Here is a 15000-nt window from a genome sequence, read left to right on the forward strand (position 1 = left end):
ATCGCTCTATGAACGCAATACGTTAAAAGTGTCACAATGAGATGACATTAATCTACTCACCCTTCAACCATCGAACATTAAAAGGAAATTTAAAAGTGTTAAAGCATCAACAAGGTACTTTCAACGGACCAAACAACCTGTTAATAATGGACGGGTTAAATATCACTGTAGTAATATATATCTGTATTATGTAACTTCATCATCATCTTCTGCTTATCCTGGTCGCGGGGGTAACAGTCTAAGCAGAGATGCCCAGATTTCCCTCTCCCCAGACACTTCCGAGGGGACACTGAGGCGTTCCCAGGCTAGCCGGGAGACAATCTCTCCAGCCTAGTGTCCTAGGTCTTCCCCAGGGTCTCCTCCCGGTGGGACATGCCCAGAACACCTTCCCGGGAAGGCGTCCATGAGGCCACCTCAGCTGACCCCTCTTGATGTGGAGGAGCAACGGCTCTACTCTGAGCTCCTCTTGAGGGACTGAGCTCCTCACCCTATCTCTAAGGGATCGTCCAGCCACCCTGCGGAGAAAGCTCATTTCGCCCGCCTCTATCTGGGATCTTGTCCTTTTCGGTCATGACCCAAAGCTCATGACCATAGGTGAGAGTAGATTGACCGGTAAATCGAGAGCTTCGCCTTGCAGCTCAGCTCTTTCTTCACCACGACAGACCGGTACATCGACCGCATTACTGCAGAAGCTGCACCGATCTGTCTGTCAATCTCCCGTTCCATCCTTCCCTCACTCGTGAACAAGACCCCAAGATACTTGAACTCCTCCACTTGAGGCTGGAACTCTCCACCAATCTGAAGTGGGCAAGCCACCCTTTTCCGACTGAGAACCATGGCCTCGGATTTGGAGGCACTGGTTCTCATCCCAGCCGCTTCACACTCGGCTGCAAACCGTCCCAGTGCATGCTGAAGGTCCTGGTCTGATGGGGCCAACACGACAACATCATCTGCAAAAAGCAGAGACGAAATTGTGTGGTCCCCAAACCTGACACCCTCTGGCCCCTGGCTGTGCCTAGAAATTCTGTCCATAAAATTTATGAACAGAACCGGTGACAAGGGAAGCCCTGCCGGAGTCCAACATGCACCGGGAGCAAGTCTGACTTACTGCCGGCAATGCGAACCAAGCTCCTGCTCCGGTCATACAGGGACCGGACAGCCCTTAGCAAAGGGCCCCGGACCCCATACTCCCAGAGCACCCTCCACAGGCCGCCGCGAGGGACACAGTCGAATGCCTTCTCCAAATCCACAAAGCACATGTGGACTGGTTGGGCAAACTCCCATGAACCCTCCAGCACCCTGGAGAGGGTATAGAGCTGGTCCAGTGTTCCTCGACCGGGACGAAAACCACACTGTTCCTCCTGAATCCGAGGTTCTACTATCGGCCATATTCTCCTCTCCAGTACCCTGGCATAGACTTTCCCTGGGAGGCTGAGAAGTGTGATCCCCCTTTAATTGGAACACACCCTCCGGATTCTCGAAGTATTCCCTCCACCGTCCGACGACATCCCTAGTTGAGGTCAACAGCTGCCCACCTCCACTGTAGACAGCATTGGTAGCGCACTGCTTCCCCCGCCTGAGGTGCCGGACGGTTTGCCAGAATCTCTTCGAGGCCAACCGGTAGTCCTCCTCCATGGCCTCACCGAACTCCTCCCAGGCATCCACAACCACCCGGGCTGCAGTCCGCTTGGCCTGCCGGTACCCGTCAGCTGCCTCAGGAGTCCCACAAGCCAGCCAGGCCCAATAGGACTTCTTCAGCTTGATGGCATCCCTTACCTCCGGTGTCTACCTCCGGGTTAGGGGTTTGCCGCCTCGACAGGCACCGGAGACCTTACGGCCACAGCTCCGAGCGGCCGCGTCGACAATGGAGGTGGAGAACATGGTCCATTTGAACTCAATATCTCCAGCCTCCCTCGGGATCCGGTCGAAGCTCCGCTGGAGGTGGGAGTAAAAGATCTCTCTGACAGGAAACTCGGCCAAACGTTCCCAGCAGACCCTCACAGTACGCTTGGGTCTGCCGAGTCTGTCCAGCTTCCTCCCCCGCCATCGGATCCAACTCACCACCAGGTGGTGATCAGTTGACAGCTCCGCCCCTCTCTTCACCCGAGTGTCCAAGACATACGGCCGGAGGCCAGATGAAACGACCACAAAGTCGATCATCGACCTCCGGCCTAGGGTGTCCTGGTGCCACGTGCACTGATGGACACCCTTATGCTTGAACATGTTCGTTATGGACAAGCTGTAACTAGCATAGAAGTCCAATAACTGAACACCGCTCGGGTTCAGATCAGGGGGGCCATTCCTCCCAATCATGCCCCTCTAAGTGTCACTATAGTTGCCCACGTGGGCGTTGAAGTCCCCCCGTAAAACGACGGTGTCCCCAGTCGGAGCACTTTCCAGCACCCCTCCCAGAGACCCAAGAGGGCCGGGTACTCTACACCGCCGTTCGACCTGCAGACACACCAACACGTGGCGGCTGAATTGGGGGGCTATAAGCAAACCCACACCAGCCCGCCGCCGCTCACCATGGGCAACTCCAGAGTGGTAAAGAGTCCATCCTTTCTCAAGGAGTGTGGTTCCAGTGCCAAAGCCGTGCGTGGAGGTGATCCCGACTATCTCTAGTTGGTTGCATTTACCTGTGAAAACAAACCTGGAAAGAGACATGAGGATTTGAGGATTTCTAGTCAAACTGACGGATCAGCTTTATTTGTAGAGCAACCTTATGATTTGAAATGATTCGTTTCAGCCTTTTTGAATGGAAGTTCCCCAAACTGGAAGTGCCACCCATAATTCAAAACGCGTCAGGGATAAGGTGGATAGCGTTATTCCCACATCATCACTTGTGTATATATCGGATCCCTCACGTCCTCTGGTGTCGGCGCTGTTCAGAAAAATCAAATGTGACCTTATAAATGTATGTCTGGGTTTGTTTTAAAGCAACACCAAATATTTTTTCTGTACCTTAATAATGTTTCCAAAATCATTTCAGTGGTTCATCAATTCGTAACAGGGTGAACGGCACTTCTGCATTTGCTTTGCAACCCTCTACCCGCTATAACCGCACTATGCAAGTTTGCCAGATCGGGTGGCAGATCTGTAGTTTGAATGAGACATAAGAAACTACAAATTTGACTTGCTTTACGGCAAACGTTACAATAGCAAAAAAAATAGCAAGCAATGTCATTATTTTGTTTTTCTTCATTTCTGATGTCGCAATACATCATACTTTCATAAAATCATGCAACATAGTCTACCTTGTTTGTGGACATGGTTATTTCCAAAGCTGGTGCTGGATAAACAGCGAGCGTGCGTGCGACGGTAGGCTGCGGTAGGCTAAATTATTTACGACAGCGTTAATGGACAATTCCGCTTCCAGCCTGTAGGGGGACCGAAGAGGAAAAGTGCTTTGGTGTTGCTTTAACACTGTCCTAAAGATCCTGGATCAGCGCTCATTCGCTCGCTCACTCTCTCTGGTTGTGGAAGTGATGTTATTTTAGTCAAACCCCCACCAGCACGTTCACCGGATCAAATCTCTCTCACACACACACACACACACGTCAGTCTTCAGTGTGTCTCTCACGACACCCAGAGGACTCGCTGACCTGTGTGTCCACAGACAGGGAGAGCAGGGTAGACCAGGAGTCGTCGAGCTCAGTGTAGATGTGAAGGTTTGAGAGATTAACATGGGCAACAGAGCGTCCAGAAGAAACTCTGACGGTACGTCACACTGATTTATATCTGACTGTCCGTCTTTCTGTCCGTCTTTCTGTGAGTTTTGACTATATTTAGTCTCTGGTGAACAATGCTCCCTCAGTAATGCGAGTTGGGTTGGGTTTGACATGTAGAGTGACTAAAGAAAGAAACAACCAACCAGAGCGCTTAAAAGTAACCATGTGACCAGGTAAGAGGAGTTTAGGTGTGTTTTTTTCTTCTCTTAATTTAATTTAAATAGTTAAGTACTATTTTTGGCATTTGTTTTACATAGATGATTTTTTTTTTTAAATATAGTTAAAGTAGGTAAAATGTTAATACAAATAATAAAATATAATATGCACAATTAAATAGTACATAATTAGCACTTTCCATGCTATGACCATTCATAGTGTTATTTTATTTTAGCATTTTAGCATTAAAATGGTGAATTAGCTCATATTTTCAGGGTTTTTTTTAAATCAAAAGCTTTTCACTTAACCATATAAAAAACTGTAAACCATCTTGTGCCGTTCCAATAATTATAATTTAAATATTTCTAAATTAGCTTAATTTTATTTTTAATTCTGTTTAGTATTTTTAGTATTTCAACTTTTAATTTTTCCATCTAACATTTATTTATTTATATATATATATATATATATATATATATATATATATATATATATATATATATATATATATATATATATATTTCAGCTTTATTTCAATTAACAAACAAAATTTAATAACCTATTATATTTTAGCATTCAACAGCTAAAGCATCAAATATCTCCCTCGGTAACACGAGTTGGGTTGGGTCTGACATGTAGAGTGACTCAAGAAAGAAACAACCAATCAGAGCACTTAAAAGTGACCATATGACCAGGTCATAGGAGTTTAGGTGTGTTTTTCCTCTCTCTTAATTTTACTTTAGTAGTAAAGTACTACTTTTGGCATTTGTTTTGCATAGACAGATTTTTTGGAAAATCTAGCTAAAATGAACAACTGAACCCAATGACGAAATCAAATGAATCACTATGACAACAAACAAGGCAGGGAGAAACGGTGCAAACGAAAACAAAACCGAGTTCTAGATGTGAGACAGAGAGACACACTCGATCTCTTTCCGGAGGGTGTGCAGGTCAAATATAAATCTGGCTGTGACAGATTATGTGTTTGCTAAAGGAGTGTGTGTGTGTATGAGAGAGTGCGTGCATGTGAGTGTGTGTGAGAGTGTGTGCGTCAGTGTGTGTGTGTGTGCATGTACATAGCAACGAATCACTGATGTGATTATTCAGTGTTTTGTCTTGTTAACTTGTGAGGATTTCACCTCAAGCAACCTAAGAGACTTCCACTTTGCCAGCCACAGTGTTTCTCTTGGACGTGATGTTTAGGGCGAGTAAATCTGAATTGGGTGATGTCACACTAAAACTGAACTGATATAAATAAATATAAATATAAACCCGTGCACATGCATTTTGAGACACTTGTAACACTGTTCTCTTGTGTGTTTCCCCCAGCCGGGGCATATTACCCCGCTCAGCCCCAGTTTACACCCCCTGTTGCCCCAGCGCCTGTGATCATGAGCCCCGCCCCCCCGCAGCAGCAGCCCCCGCCCCCTCAACAGCAGCAAGCCCCGCCCAGACGCGAACGCAAGCCGGTAAGCCATGAATCGACACGCATCTACAGCTTCTGTGTTCCTTGTGTGAATGTGCTTTGAGATTTATTTATATTTTTACTTGCATCTCCAGAAAATATTGCTGTCTTTAAGGTTGTTAATTTGACATTTTTATCAGCAATGTTTTTTGCTAATTAACAATCATTTTGCTCAGCGATTATTTTAGTGAGCCGTATGTCATCTATGCAGATTAATTTGTCATTTTTATCAACAATTTATTTGCAAATTAAAAATTTGCTCAGTAATTATTTTAGTGAGCTGTATGTCATCTATACAGATTAATGTGTCATTTTTATCAACAATTTATTTGCAAATTAACTATCATTTTGCTCAGCAATTATTTTAGTCAGCCGTATGTCATCTATACAGATTAATTTGTTAATTTCATGCCTCTATAATTGCCACAAAAACTGAGCAAATCCGGGCTTTGAAAGCACTGGCTCTCTGGGTCGATGTCATTTACGAAGGCATTTATGTGCAGTCAAGTGAAAGTTTAATAAGATCATCTTTCCTGTTTGAAATGGTTTGCAAAGATTCACCTGAATGTTGTTGTTGTTCTGCTTAGAGGAAGTTTTCTTCATTAACACACACAATGTTTATTTGTATAGAACTTGTAAAAACAACCACAGCTGACCAGCGTACTTAATGTCAGGATACACAAACAAACAAACAAAAAAACCAACACAGTAGAGAGTCACAGTAGCAAAACTCAACTTAAAATGAATGTTAAGGAATACAGGTGAGTCTTAAGCAACGACTCGAAAAGGCCTGCTGCTCGTGTTTTGAATATATGTGACCCTGGACCACAAAACCAGTCACATGGGTCAATTTTCTGAATTTGAGATTTATCCATCACATGAAAGCTGAATATATAAGCTTTCCATTGATGTATGGTTTGTTATGATCGGACAGTATTTGGTCGAGATACAACTATTGTAAATCTGGAATCTGAGGGTGCAAAAAAATCGAAACATTGAGAAAATCTCCTTTAAAGTTGTTCATTTATGTTGGCGATTGTGCAGCATTCACTCACACAAATACATGTTTTATATATTTACGGTAGGAAATTATACTTAATATCTTCATGGAACATGATCTTTACTTAATATCCTAATGATTTTTGGCATAAAAGAAAAATCTATAATTTTGACCCATACAATGTATTGTTGGCTATTGCCACAGATATACCCGTGCGACTCGTGACCGGTTTTGTGATCCAGGGTCACATATTTATAAAGGGGTGGTATAATGCCCTTTTCATAAGATGTAAAATAAGCTTCTGGTGTCCCCAGAGTGTGTGTGTGAAGTTTTAGCTCAAAACACCCCACAGATATTTTTATATAGCATGTTAAACTTGTCACTTTTTGAGGGTGAGCAAAAACGCACCATTTTTGTGTCTGTCCCTTTAAATGCAAATGAGCTGCTGCTCCCGGCACAGGGGGCGGAGCTTCAAGTGCTCGTGTCCTTTTACCTCACACACACATGCACTGAATTTCAAAAACTTTTAGCCTTTTATGTTCAAACCGGAGTCAGATTTATACATTATCATGACCGAATATGCTAATCAATGAATAGAAGATAACTACACATTAGCTACATAAATTCATCAACTAACCATTCAGAAATGTCCTGTTGCTTCTACATGTTGTCATTTCTTCTTGAGTCTCTCCATCATTGTCTGACTCCGGTTTGAACATAAAAGGCTAAACGTTTTTGAAAAATTCAGTGTGTGTCTATGTGAGGTAAAATGACCGTTTTTGTGTCTGTCCCTTTAAATGCAAATGAGCTGCTGCTCCCGGCACAGGGGGTGGAGCTTCAAGTACTCGTCTGGTGTTTTTGACGAACAATATGTAGATGTAGTGAGTAACATTAGAAGTGGATTGTTTCTGAATGGCAGTTTGCTATTTTGTGTTCATGTAACGTTAGTTTTACGCAGTCTGTTGAAGCGTGTCTTCTTAGGTTACTGATGCACTTACACCGTTTTATGCACTATTGTAACCTAAATTTCCTTGCATTCACATTAAGGGAATTATATTTTATTTAAAACCAATTGTTTCAAAAGTTAATACACTTTAAAAAGTGAATGTCATTTAATTTCAATAAAATATGAAATGCTAGAATTTTTTTTTAAGTCGAAATATTACGACTTTTATTCTCGAAATATTTCGACTTTCAAAAAAAAATGTCTATAAAGTTATGAGAATACAGTCTTTAAGAATAAGTTCTTATTTATTTATTTGTTTTTGTTTAAAAAAAATGCGCTCGTGAAGTCGAACTGCTTCTGATGGATCTAAATATAAGCTTTTTACTTTTATCTGAGCTTTCAACAAAAGGAAATTCTACAGGTGCTAATCTAACAACATGGCGTTAGCATGTTTTAGGACACCTATGAACGAGCACGAAGACTCCACAATCCAGGTCCAAACTTTATGTGGCACGATGACTCGAAGCCTACGTGTCTTCGTGCTCATCTATAGGCAACGCCATCTGGGTCGAGAGCACTTAACAGTAACCGTACTGTCTCCCTCTTCACCGTAAATACGTTCTGGATACATTTTAAGTGCATCATTCTGTATCCAATCATTTGGCCGGATCCCGCGATTTCCTCAGATATAAAGCTGGAAATCTCCATCCAGTCTGAAAAGTGTTTTCGCCTGTAAAATCTATTCAGGCGCAGTGTATTTTGTAACGTCCTAAAACAAATGCTAATGCCATGTTGTTAGATTAGCACCTGTAGAATTTCCTTTTGTTGAAAGCCCACATAAGAGCTACTGTTTTGTTTAGATCCATGTCTGAGGCAGTTCAACTTCACAAGCGCATTTCTACACACACACACACACACACACACACACACACACACACACACACAAAAACTTCTACGGAAGACTTCTCATAATTTTGACTATTCTCAAAATATTACGACTTTAATCTTGAAATATTTCAACTTTATTCTCATAATATTTCGACTTTATTCTCATAATATTTCGACTTTATTCTCATAATATTTCGACTTTATTCTCGTAATGTTTCGACTTTATTCTCATAATATTTCGACTTTATTCTCATAATATTTCGACTTTATTCTCGTAATGTTTCGACTTTATTCTCATAATATTTCGACTTTATTCTCGTAATGTTTCGACTTTATTCTCATAATAATTCGACTTTATTCTCATAATAATTCGACTTTATTCTCATAATAATTCGACTTTATTCTCGTAATGTTTCGACTTTATTCTCGAAATGTTTCGACTTTATTCTCGTAATGTTTCGACTTTGTTCTCGTAATATTTCGACTTTATTCTCGTAATGTTTCGACTTTATTCTCGTAATGTTTTGACTTTCTTTTTTTTTGTACAGATTTTTTTTTTTTTTACGTTGCGGTTCAGGGCTTCCCTAATTGCCTTTAGAATTTAAATATAATATTCAAATTTTTCTAATATGTAAGAAAGATATTTGAATTTAGCTTCTCAGCCATTTTGACAGCCCTATTGTGCATTTAGCCTGAAATGCATTGGTCCTGTTGTTCTGTTGATGCACTGCTGTATTTCCACAGCCGGTCAAAGGTCATTTCCACTAAGGGACACTGGTGAAGCATCAGCGCTTCAGTGTGGGATGTGTTAGCGTGTGTTTGCTGCTGTTATCAGGGTCTCTGGGAGCTCCCAGCTGGGAACCTGCACTGGACTTTGACTTATCGTGTCTCGCATTCAGTCCGTCAGTGAGGTTGCATTTCAGAAGAATAGAAACTGAGCGAAAGTTGTGGAAGGAGGAGAGAGAGAGAGAGAGAGAGAGAGAGAGAGAGAGCTGCAACGAGCTGTTGTATTATGTAATATATGAATTAATGTATTATATAATATATTAAATACAACAGCATATTGCTTTCATTGAGAATTTTCCATCAATACTGACACAAAGGACATGGGAATTTAATCCTCATGAAATTACATGTTGGGATATAGCCTAATGTCTTCATGATATGCTTTACGTCATGATTTCCAATTTAAAAAATAAAAGAAATTGTGAGAAAACAGCTTCTGCTAATCTACAACTTATTTGCCATTAAACATTTATTTTTGGATTGAACTTAATTTGGAGTAAATGCTCTCTGATCATTTTGTTTTTATTTTATTTATTTTTCGGAATCCTCAAACAAAAAACAAACAAATGATGAACGACATTCAATGATTAAGAATCAGATTTAATAATAAACTTATTTTGATGTTGATTATCTGGTTTATTTCTCATATTTTAGTTATTTTGGCTATAGTTGAAGTTCTGAATGGCCCGTAATATTTTTAAAACACAGTATGAACAGTGAAATATTATTACAATTTAAAATAACTGCTTTAAAATAATAATTAATAGTAATTTATTCCTGTGATCAAAGCTGAATTTTCAGCATCATTACTCCAGTCTTCAGTGTCACATGATCCTTCAGAAATCACTCTAATATGATGATTTGATGCTCAAGAAACATTTATGATTATCATCAATGTTGAGCTGCTGGTGTATATATTTTATTTCAGGATTCTTTGATGAATAGAAAGTTCAAAAGAACAGCATTTATTTGAAGTAGAAATCTTTTGCGACATTAAACGTGTGAGATTTGAACAATTTAAAGCACCAAAGTCAGTGGGTTCAGTTCTAGGGCTCCACGTGGCTCTCAGTCTCCACCCCCGTCTCTCTCTCTCTCTCTCTCTCTCTCTCTCTCTGTGTGTGTGTGTGTTCAGTGTGGTGGGCGTTCCACATTCCTGTGCACTCGTTTCACAAGGCCGAACTCTCTCTCTCACTCTATTTTTCCTTCCCTGCTCTCCTGTACGTGAGAGAGAGTTTGAGGCCCGCGTCGGCCCAGGCCGTGTGTGAATGTGCTGCCCAGTTTAGTGTGTGCGAGTCAGGCTGAGTTTAAACTTCAGCCCCAGGATGAGCCGGGCCTAGAAGAGCTCAACCCCTCCGTCTGAGGGGAGGAAGGTAGGGAATGTGCTGTCTCATGCGTGTGTGTGCATGTGTGAGTGTGTGTGTGGGGGTGTTTGTCTCGTTGAACTGGTAAGCCGATATATATAATTCATTGCGATAGATAAGTTGGACAAACAGACTGCTTTGAGTTTGTACGAGTTTTAAGAGGCCGTGTGAAAGTTTTCCAGGCTCTTGTGCATTCTCTTCTTTATAAGGTGCTCCAGTGTGTGTGTGTGTGTGTGTGTGTGTTGCCAGAGACATTCGTTGCATATTTTGTCTCTTGCAGCACTGATAAATGCTCCTTGGATTGAATCACTCGTTGTTGTTGATGTTTTCTTGTTGTTCGAACCATTTTCTATGTTAAGTTATTATGTTCTCATACTTTATTACATGTTTTAAATGCTTCTCTCTAGATCAGGATCAGAGACCCTAACCAGGGAGGTCGTGACATCACAGAAGAGATCATGTCAGGTGGTCGCAGTGGCTTGACACCAACGCCTCCACAGGTAACACACACACACCTGAACGCATGAGACTTTACACACCCTCATGCCGATTCAAATGACTTATAGCACCAAATTGCTATGACACATTTGCCATCAATACTGATGCGAATTTCATTTAATTACATTAAATTATATGTTGGGATATTGTCATCATGACATGTTTTGTGTCATGATTTACATTATCATTATCAATGCGCTGATTTTGTTAAAGAACAGCTCATTATTTTATGAATTAAAAAATTGCTGCTCAAAAAATGACTGGAATGAACCCTTTGGTTCTCCTCACGTGCCAGTCAAAAATTACATAAATTAACCCTTTGGTTCTCCTCACGTGCCGGTCAAACATTACATAAATTAACCCTTTGGTTCTCCTCACGTGCCGGTCAAAAATTACAGTTTTTTTATTTTTATTTCAATTAAATGAATGTACTAATATTTTTATTCAAAGTTTTTTTCTTTAATATTTTTGTATTTTTAGGGTATTTTATGGTACTAAATTATATTTATGGAATAGTTATGATCCAAAAACCTGTTAACCACTTTTTGAGTTTAGACTTGAAAATGAAATTTCCAACTTAAACTATCGTAAATCTCGACGTAAGTTTGGTCTCTTTAAAAAGACAACACTTGGCAGATTATTGCTGAAGTAAAAAAAAAAAAAAAGTTATAATGTTTAAAGTTATGTAAAATGCATTAAAATACTTTTTTTTATATGAAATATATATTTTCCAAAACATGTTTTGCTCTAAAACTGATAAAATCGAAGCCATAAATCTAAACAAGCTCAAAAAAATAAGCTTCTAGTAAGATTTTCATTGGGCGCAGTCCCAAACGCTTCCACTAGGTGAAGTATTTGCTTCCCATTCGTTTCAAACGCGCAAATTTTTTACCACGAACAAAACAAGTGTGAATTTTTTTTTCAGGACCATTTAACCTTTTCGAATCATGTAAATGATTTTTTTTGTTGTTTGTGTTCACACAGCAAGTGCCAAAACCTTTACCAAATCTCGTACCATTCTGGTGAAGTGAAAAATTCGTAAAAAAAAAAAACAGCACCAGAGATACAATGCTATTTTACAAGAGACAGAATTGTTTTTTTCTGTTTTGTTTTATTTAATGGTATCCTCAAACTGATTAGCTGTCGTAAGGCTCAACGCCATTTAATTATTCAGAATCATATTTAATCATAAATATATTCAATGCTGTGACTAATAATCTGATGATTTATGATATTTCGCACAAATAATATATAATGAATTTAAATTTTTGCATACTATTTCTTAAAGCCCAACGGTGACAACGCCACGTCTCCGGTCGTCATGACAACCAGGGAGGAGTTTCCCATCCCTCCAGGTGAAAGCCCGTTACCCGACACCCCGCAGACTCCGCCCCCTACCAGTCCGATAAGCGACACGGTAGATGCTCCGCCCCTAGCGCCTGCAGACGACGCCCATGTGGCGCCTACAGTGGTGGATTCGCCCCCTATTAATAGTGCAGAAGCCACACCCCCTAAGAGCAAAGAGGAGGGGCCTGTGAGTGTACCGCTGCCGGTCCCCACCCCCCAGGCAGAGCCTGTGCTTGAATCTCCGATAGTGCAACCGGAGGAGCTCCAGCTGTTCAACGGAGTCCCGGCAAGAGACATCAACCCTATTGCTGAGCCAGACATCACTAAAGAAGCACCACCGATTACCATGGAAATTCCTGATAGGACTGTTCCTCTTCAGGTTGTCAAGGGGACCCCTGTTGCGGTTGTTAAGGAAGTGCCAGCTCCTGTTGTTAAGGTGCCAGCTTCTGTTGTTAAGGAGCCTACTCCTCCATTTTTCAAGGAGCCTATTCCTCCATTTGTCAAGGAGCCTATTCCTCCGGTTGTCAAGGAGCCTATTCCTCCGGTTGTCAAGGAGCCTATTCCTCCGGTTGTCAAGGAGCCTATTCCTCCGGTTGTCAAGGAGCCTATTCCTCCGGTTGTCAAGGAGCCTATTCCTCCGGTTGTCAAGGAGCATATTCCTCCAGTTGTCAAGGAGCATATTCCTCCAGTTGTCAAGGAGATCCCTGTTCCTGTCAAGGAGACCGCCGCCCCTGTCGTCAAGGAGACCACCGCTCCTGTTGTAAAGGAGACCCCTGCTCTTGTTGTCAAGGGAAGCCCTGCTCTTGTTGTCAAGCCAACCGTCCCTGTGGTTGCCAAGGAAGCGCCCAAAGCGGTTGATTCGGAAGCCCTTACGCAGGAGACTGTTGTCAAGGAAATGCCTGATGTCAAGGAGACACCTACTAAACAAGTCCTGGAAACTCCACTTGTCGTCAAGGAAACACCTTCACTCGTTGCCAAGGAAACCCCTGAACCACTTTTGAGGGAAGCAACCGCCCCTTCAGAGGTTGTTGCGAGCGTTTCTAAAGCCACACCCCCTCCGACAGAAGAGCGAGAGGACACGCCCACTACACAGACCACACCCTCAGAGAGTACTTTACAAGGTGCGTAAGGCAGTTCGTAACACAGTGATAGTGTTATTTTAGTATTTATTTCAGTTTTCAATGGTTTTAGTTTAGTTTACAACAATACTACATAGTGCAGGTGTTGACATTAGGTGAGATATGCATTAGCATAAACTTCTGCCATCAGTCATGCTGGGCATGTAGAGAATATAGCTGAGCAAGTTAATGTCAACATGTTTATATCCAACTATCTGAAGAATAACACACCTGGTTTAATGACATTCGAAGGAAACTCTAGCGCCTCCTTGAGGTCGGAGGTTTGATACCTTCTAGACCTGCACAATTCTTTCATGATTATGGTTTGAATGAATGATTCAGTAACTCACTAAAATAAAGATTTCACTTGTTTCATTACTGGATGAATCAGCGTTTTTGACAGAATCTCTTGAATCAATGATTCAAATTTTGAATCGAGATCACAATCTTTTAACGATTAATCGTGCCGCTCTATACCTTCTATAGTAACACAAGAACACGTGTTAAGTGAATGATTCAATGACTCGCTCATAAAGATTTCACTTGTTTCATTACTGGATAAATCAACATTTTTGAACGAATCTCTTGAATGAATGATACAATGACTCACTCATAAAGTCTTCACTTGTTTCATTCCTGGATGAATCAGCATGTTTGAATGAATCTCTTGAGTGAATGATTCAATGACTCATAAAGTCTTCACTTGATTCATTACTGAATAAATCAGCATTTTTGAACAAATCTCTTACATGAATGATTCAATGACTCACTCATAAAGTCTTCACTTGTTTCATTACTGGATGAATCAGCATATTTGAATGAATCTCTTGAATGATTCAGTGACTCATAAAGTCTTCACTTGTTTCAATACTGGATAAATCAGCATTTTTGAACGAATCTCTTAAATGAATGATTCAATGACTCACTCATAAAGTCTTCACTTGTTTCATTACTGGATGAATCAGCATATTTGAACGAATCTCTTGAATGAATGATTCAATGACTCATAAATTCTTCACTTGTTTCATTACTGGATGAATCAGCATATTTGAGCAAATCTCTTGAATGAATGATTCAGTGACTCACTCATAAAGTCTTCAATTGTTTCATTACTGTATGAAATCATCGTGGTCACACTTTATTTTGATGGTCCCTTTTGAATATTTTGTTGACTATAAGTAACGTTGCACCAATGTGTCAACTAACTGTCATTAGAGTATTAGTAGACTGTCTGCTTAATATCTGCTAACTCTTTATACTGATAGTCCTCCAACAGACGTTTTGTTGACTATAAGTTTGCAAGTACATGTCAACTTATCCTAACCCTAACCCTACCAGTCTACTAATACTCTACCAACACTCTCATGAGAGTTACTAGACATGTTGGTAAAATGTTGCTAATAGTCAACAGAATGTGTTAAAGGGACCATCAAAATAAATGATTCAAAGTTTGAATCGAGATCACAATCTTTTAACGATGATTCATGCAGCTCCTATACCCATCATAGGAATGCAAGAACGTACATTTAAGTACTATATGCTAAATGAGGCAGCGTACATTGACCAAACATTAGCGTTTGTGTACTTGCATAGAGTGTGTTTCTGGTCTAAAGCTCTTTCCACTCTCCTCTGCTGGAATTTGATGCAGTCACAGTGTTTAGTCAATAGAGCATGTCTTCATACTCAGTGTGTGTTTCTGTATTTGCA

General features: G+C 40.9%; 1 protein-coding gene across 6 annotated transcripts in view; it reads left to right on the top strand.

The window, feature by feature from the left end:
* Positions 1 to 15000, top strand: part of eif4g1b (eukaryotic translation initiation factor 4 gamma, 1b) — a 66292-nt gene that overhangs the window by 21595 nt on the left and 29697 nt on the right. For 5 of the 6 annotated variants that reach the window (XM_081370102.1, XM_081370099.1, XM_081370098.1 and 2 more), the window contains 3 exons: positions 5214 to 5353; positions 10738 to 10830; positions 12117 to 13296. In XM_081370102.1, the coding sequence (XP_081226228.1) occupies positions 5214 to 5353; positions 10738 to 10830; positions 12117 to 13296 (1413 nt within the window). Of the gene's footprint in view, positions 1 to 5213; positions 5354 to 10099; positions 10340 to 10737; positions 10831 to 12116; positions 13297 to 15000 lie in introns of those variants that run through there. The other variant, XM_081370103.1, reaches the window with a different exon arrangement.

This window comes from Scardinius erythrophthalmus (assembly GCF_964197995.2).
Source record: "Scardinius erythrophthalmus genome assembly, chromosome: 7".
NCBI classification, from domain to species: Eukaryota; Metazoa; Chordata; class Actinopteri; order Cypriniformes; family Leuciscidae; genus Scardinius; species Scardinius erythrophthalmus.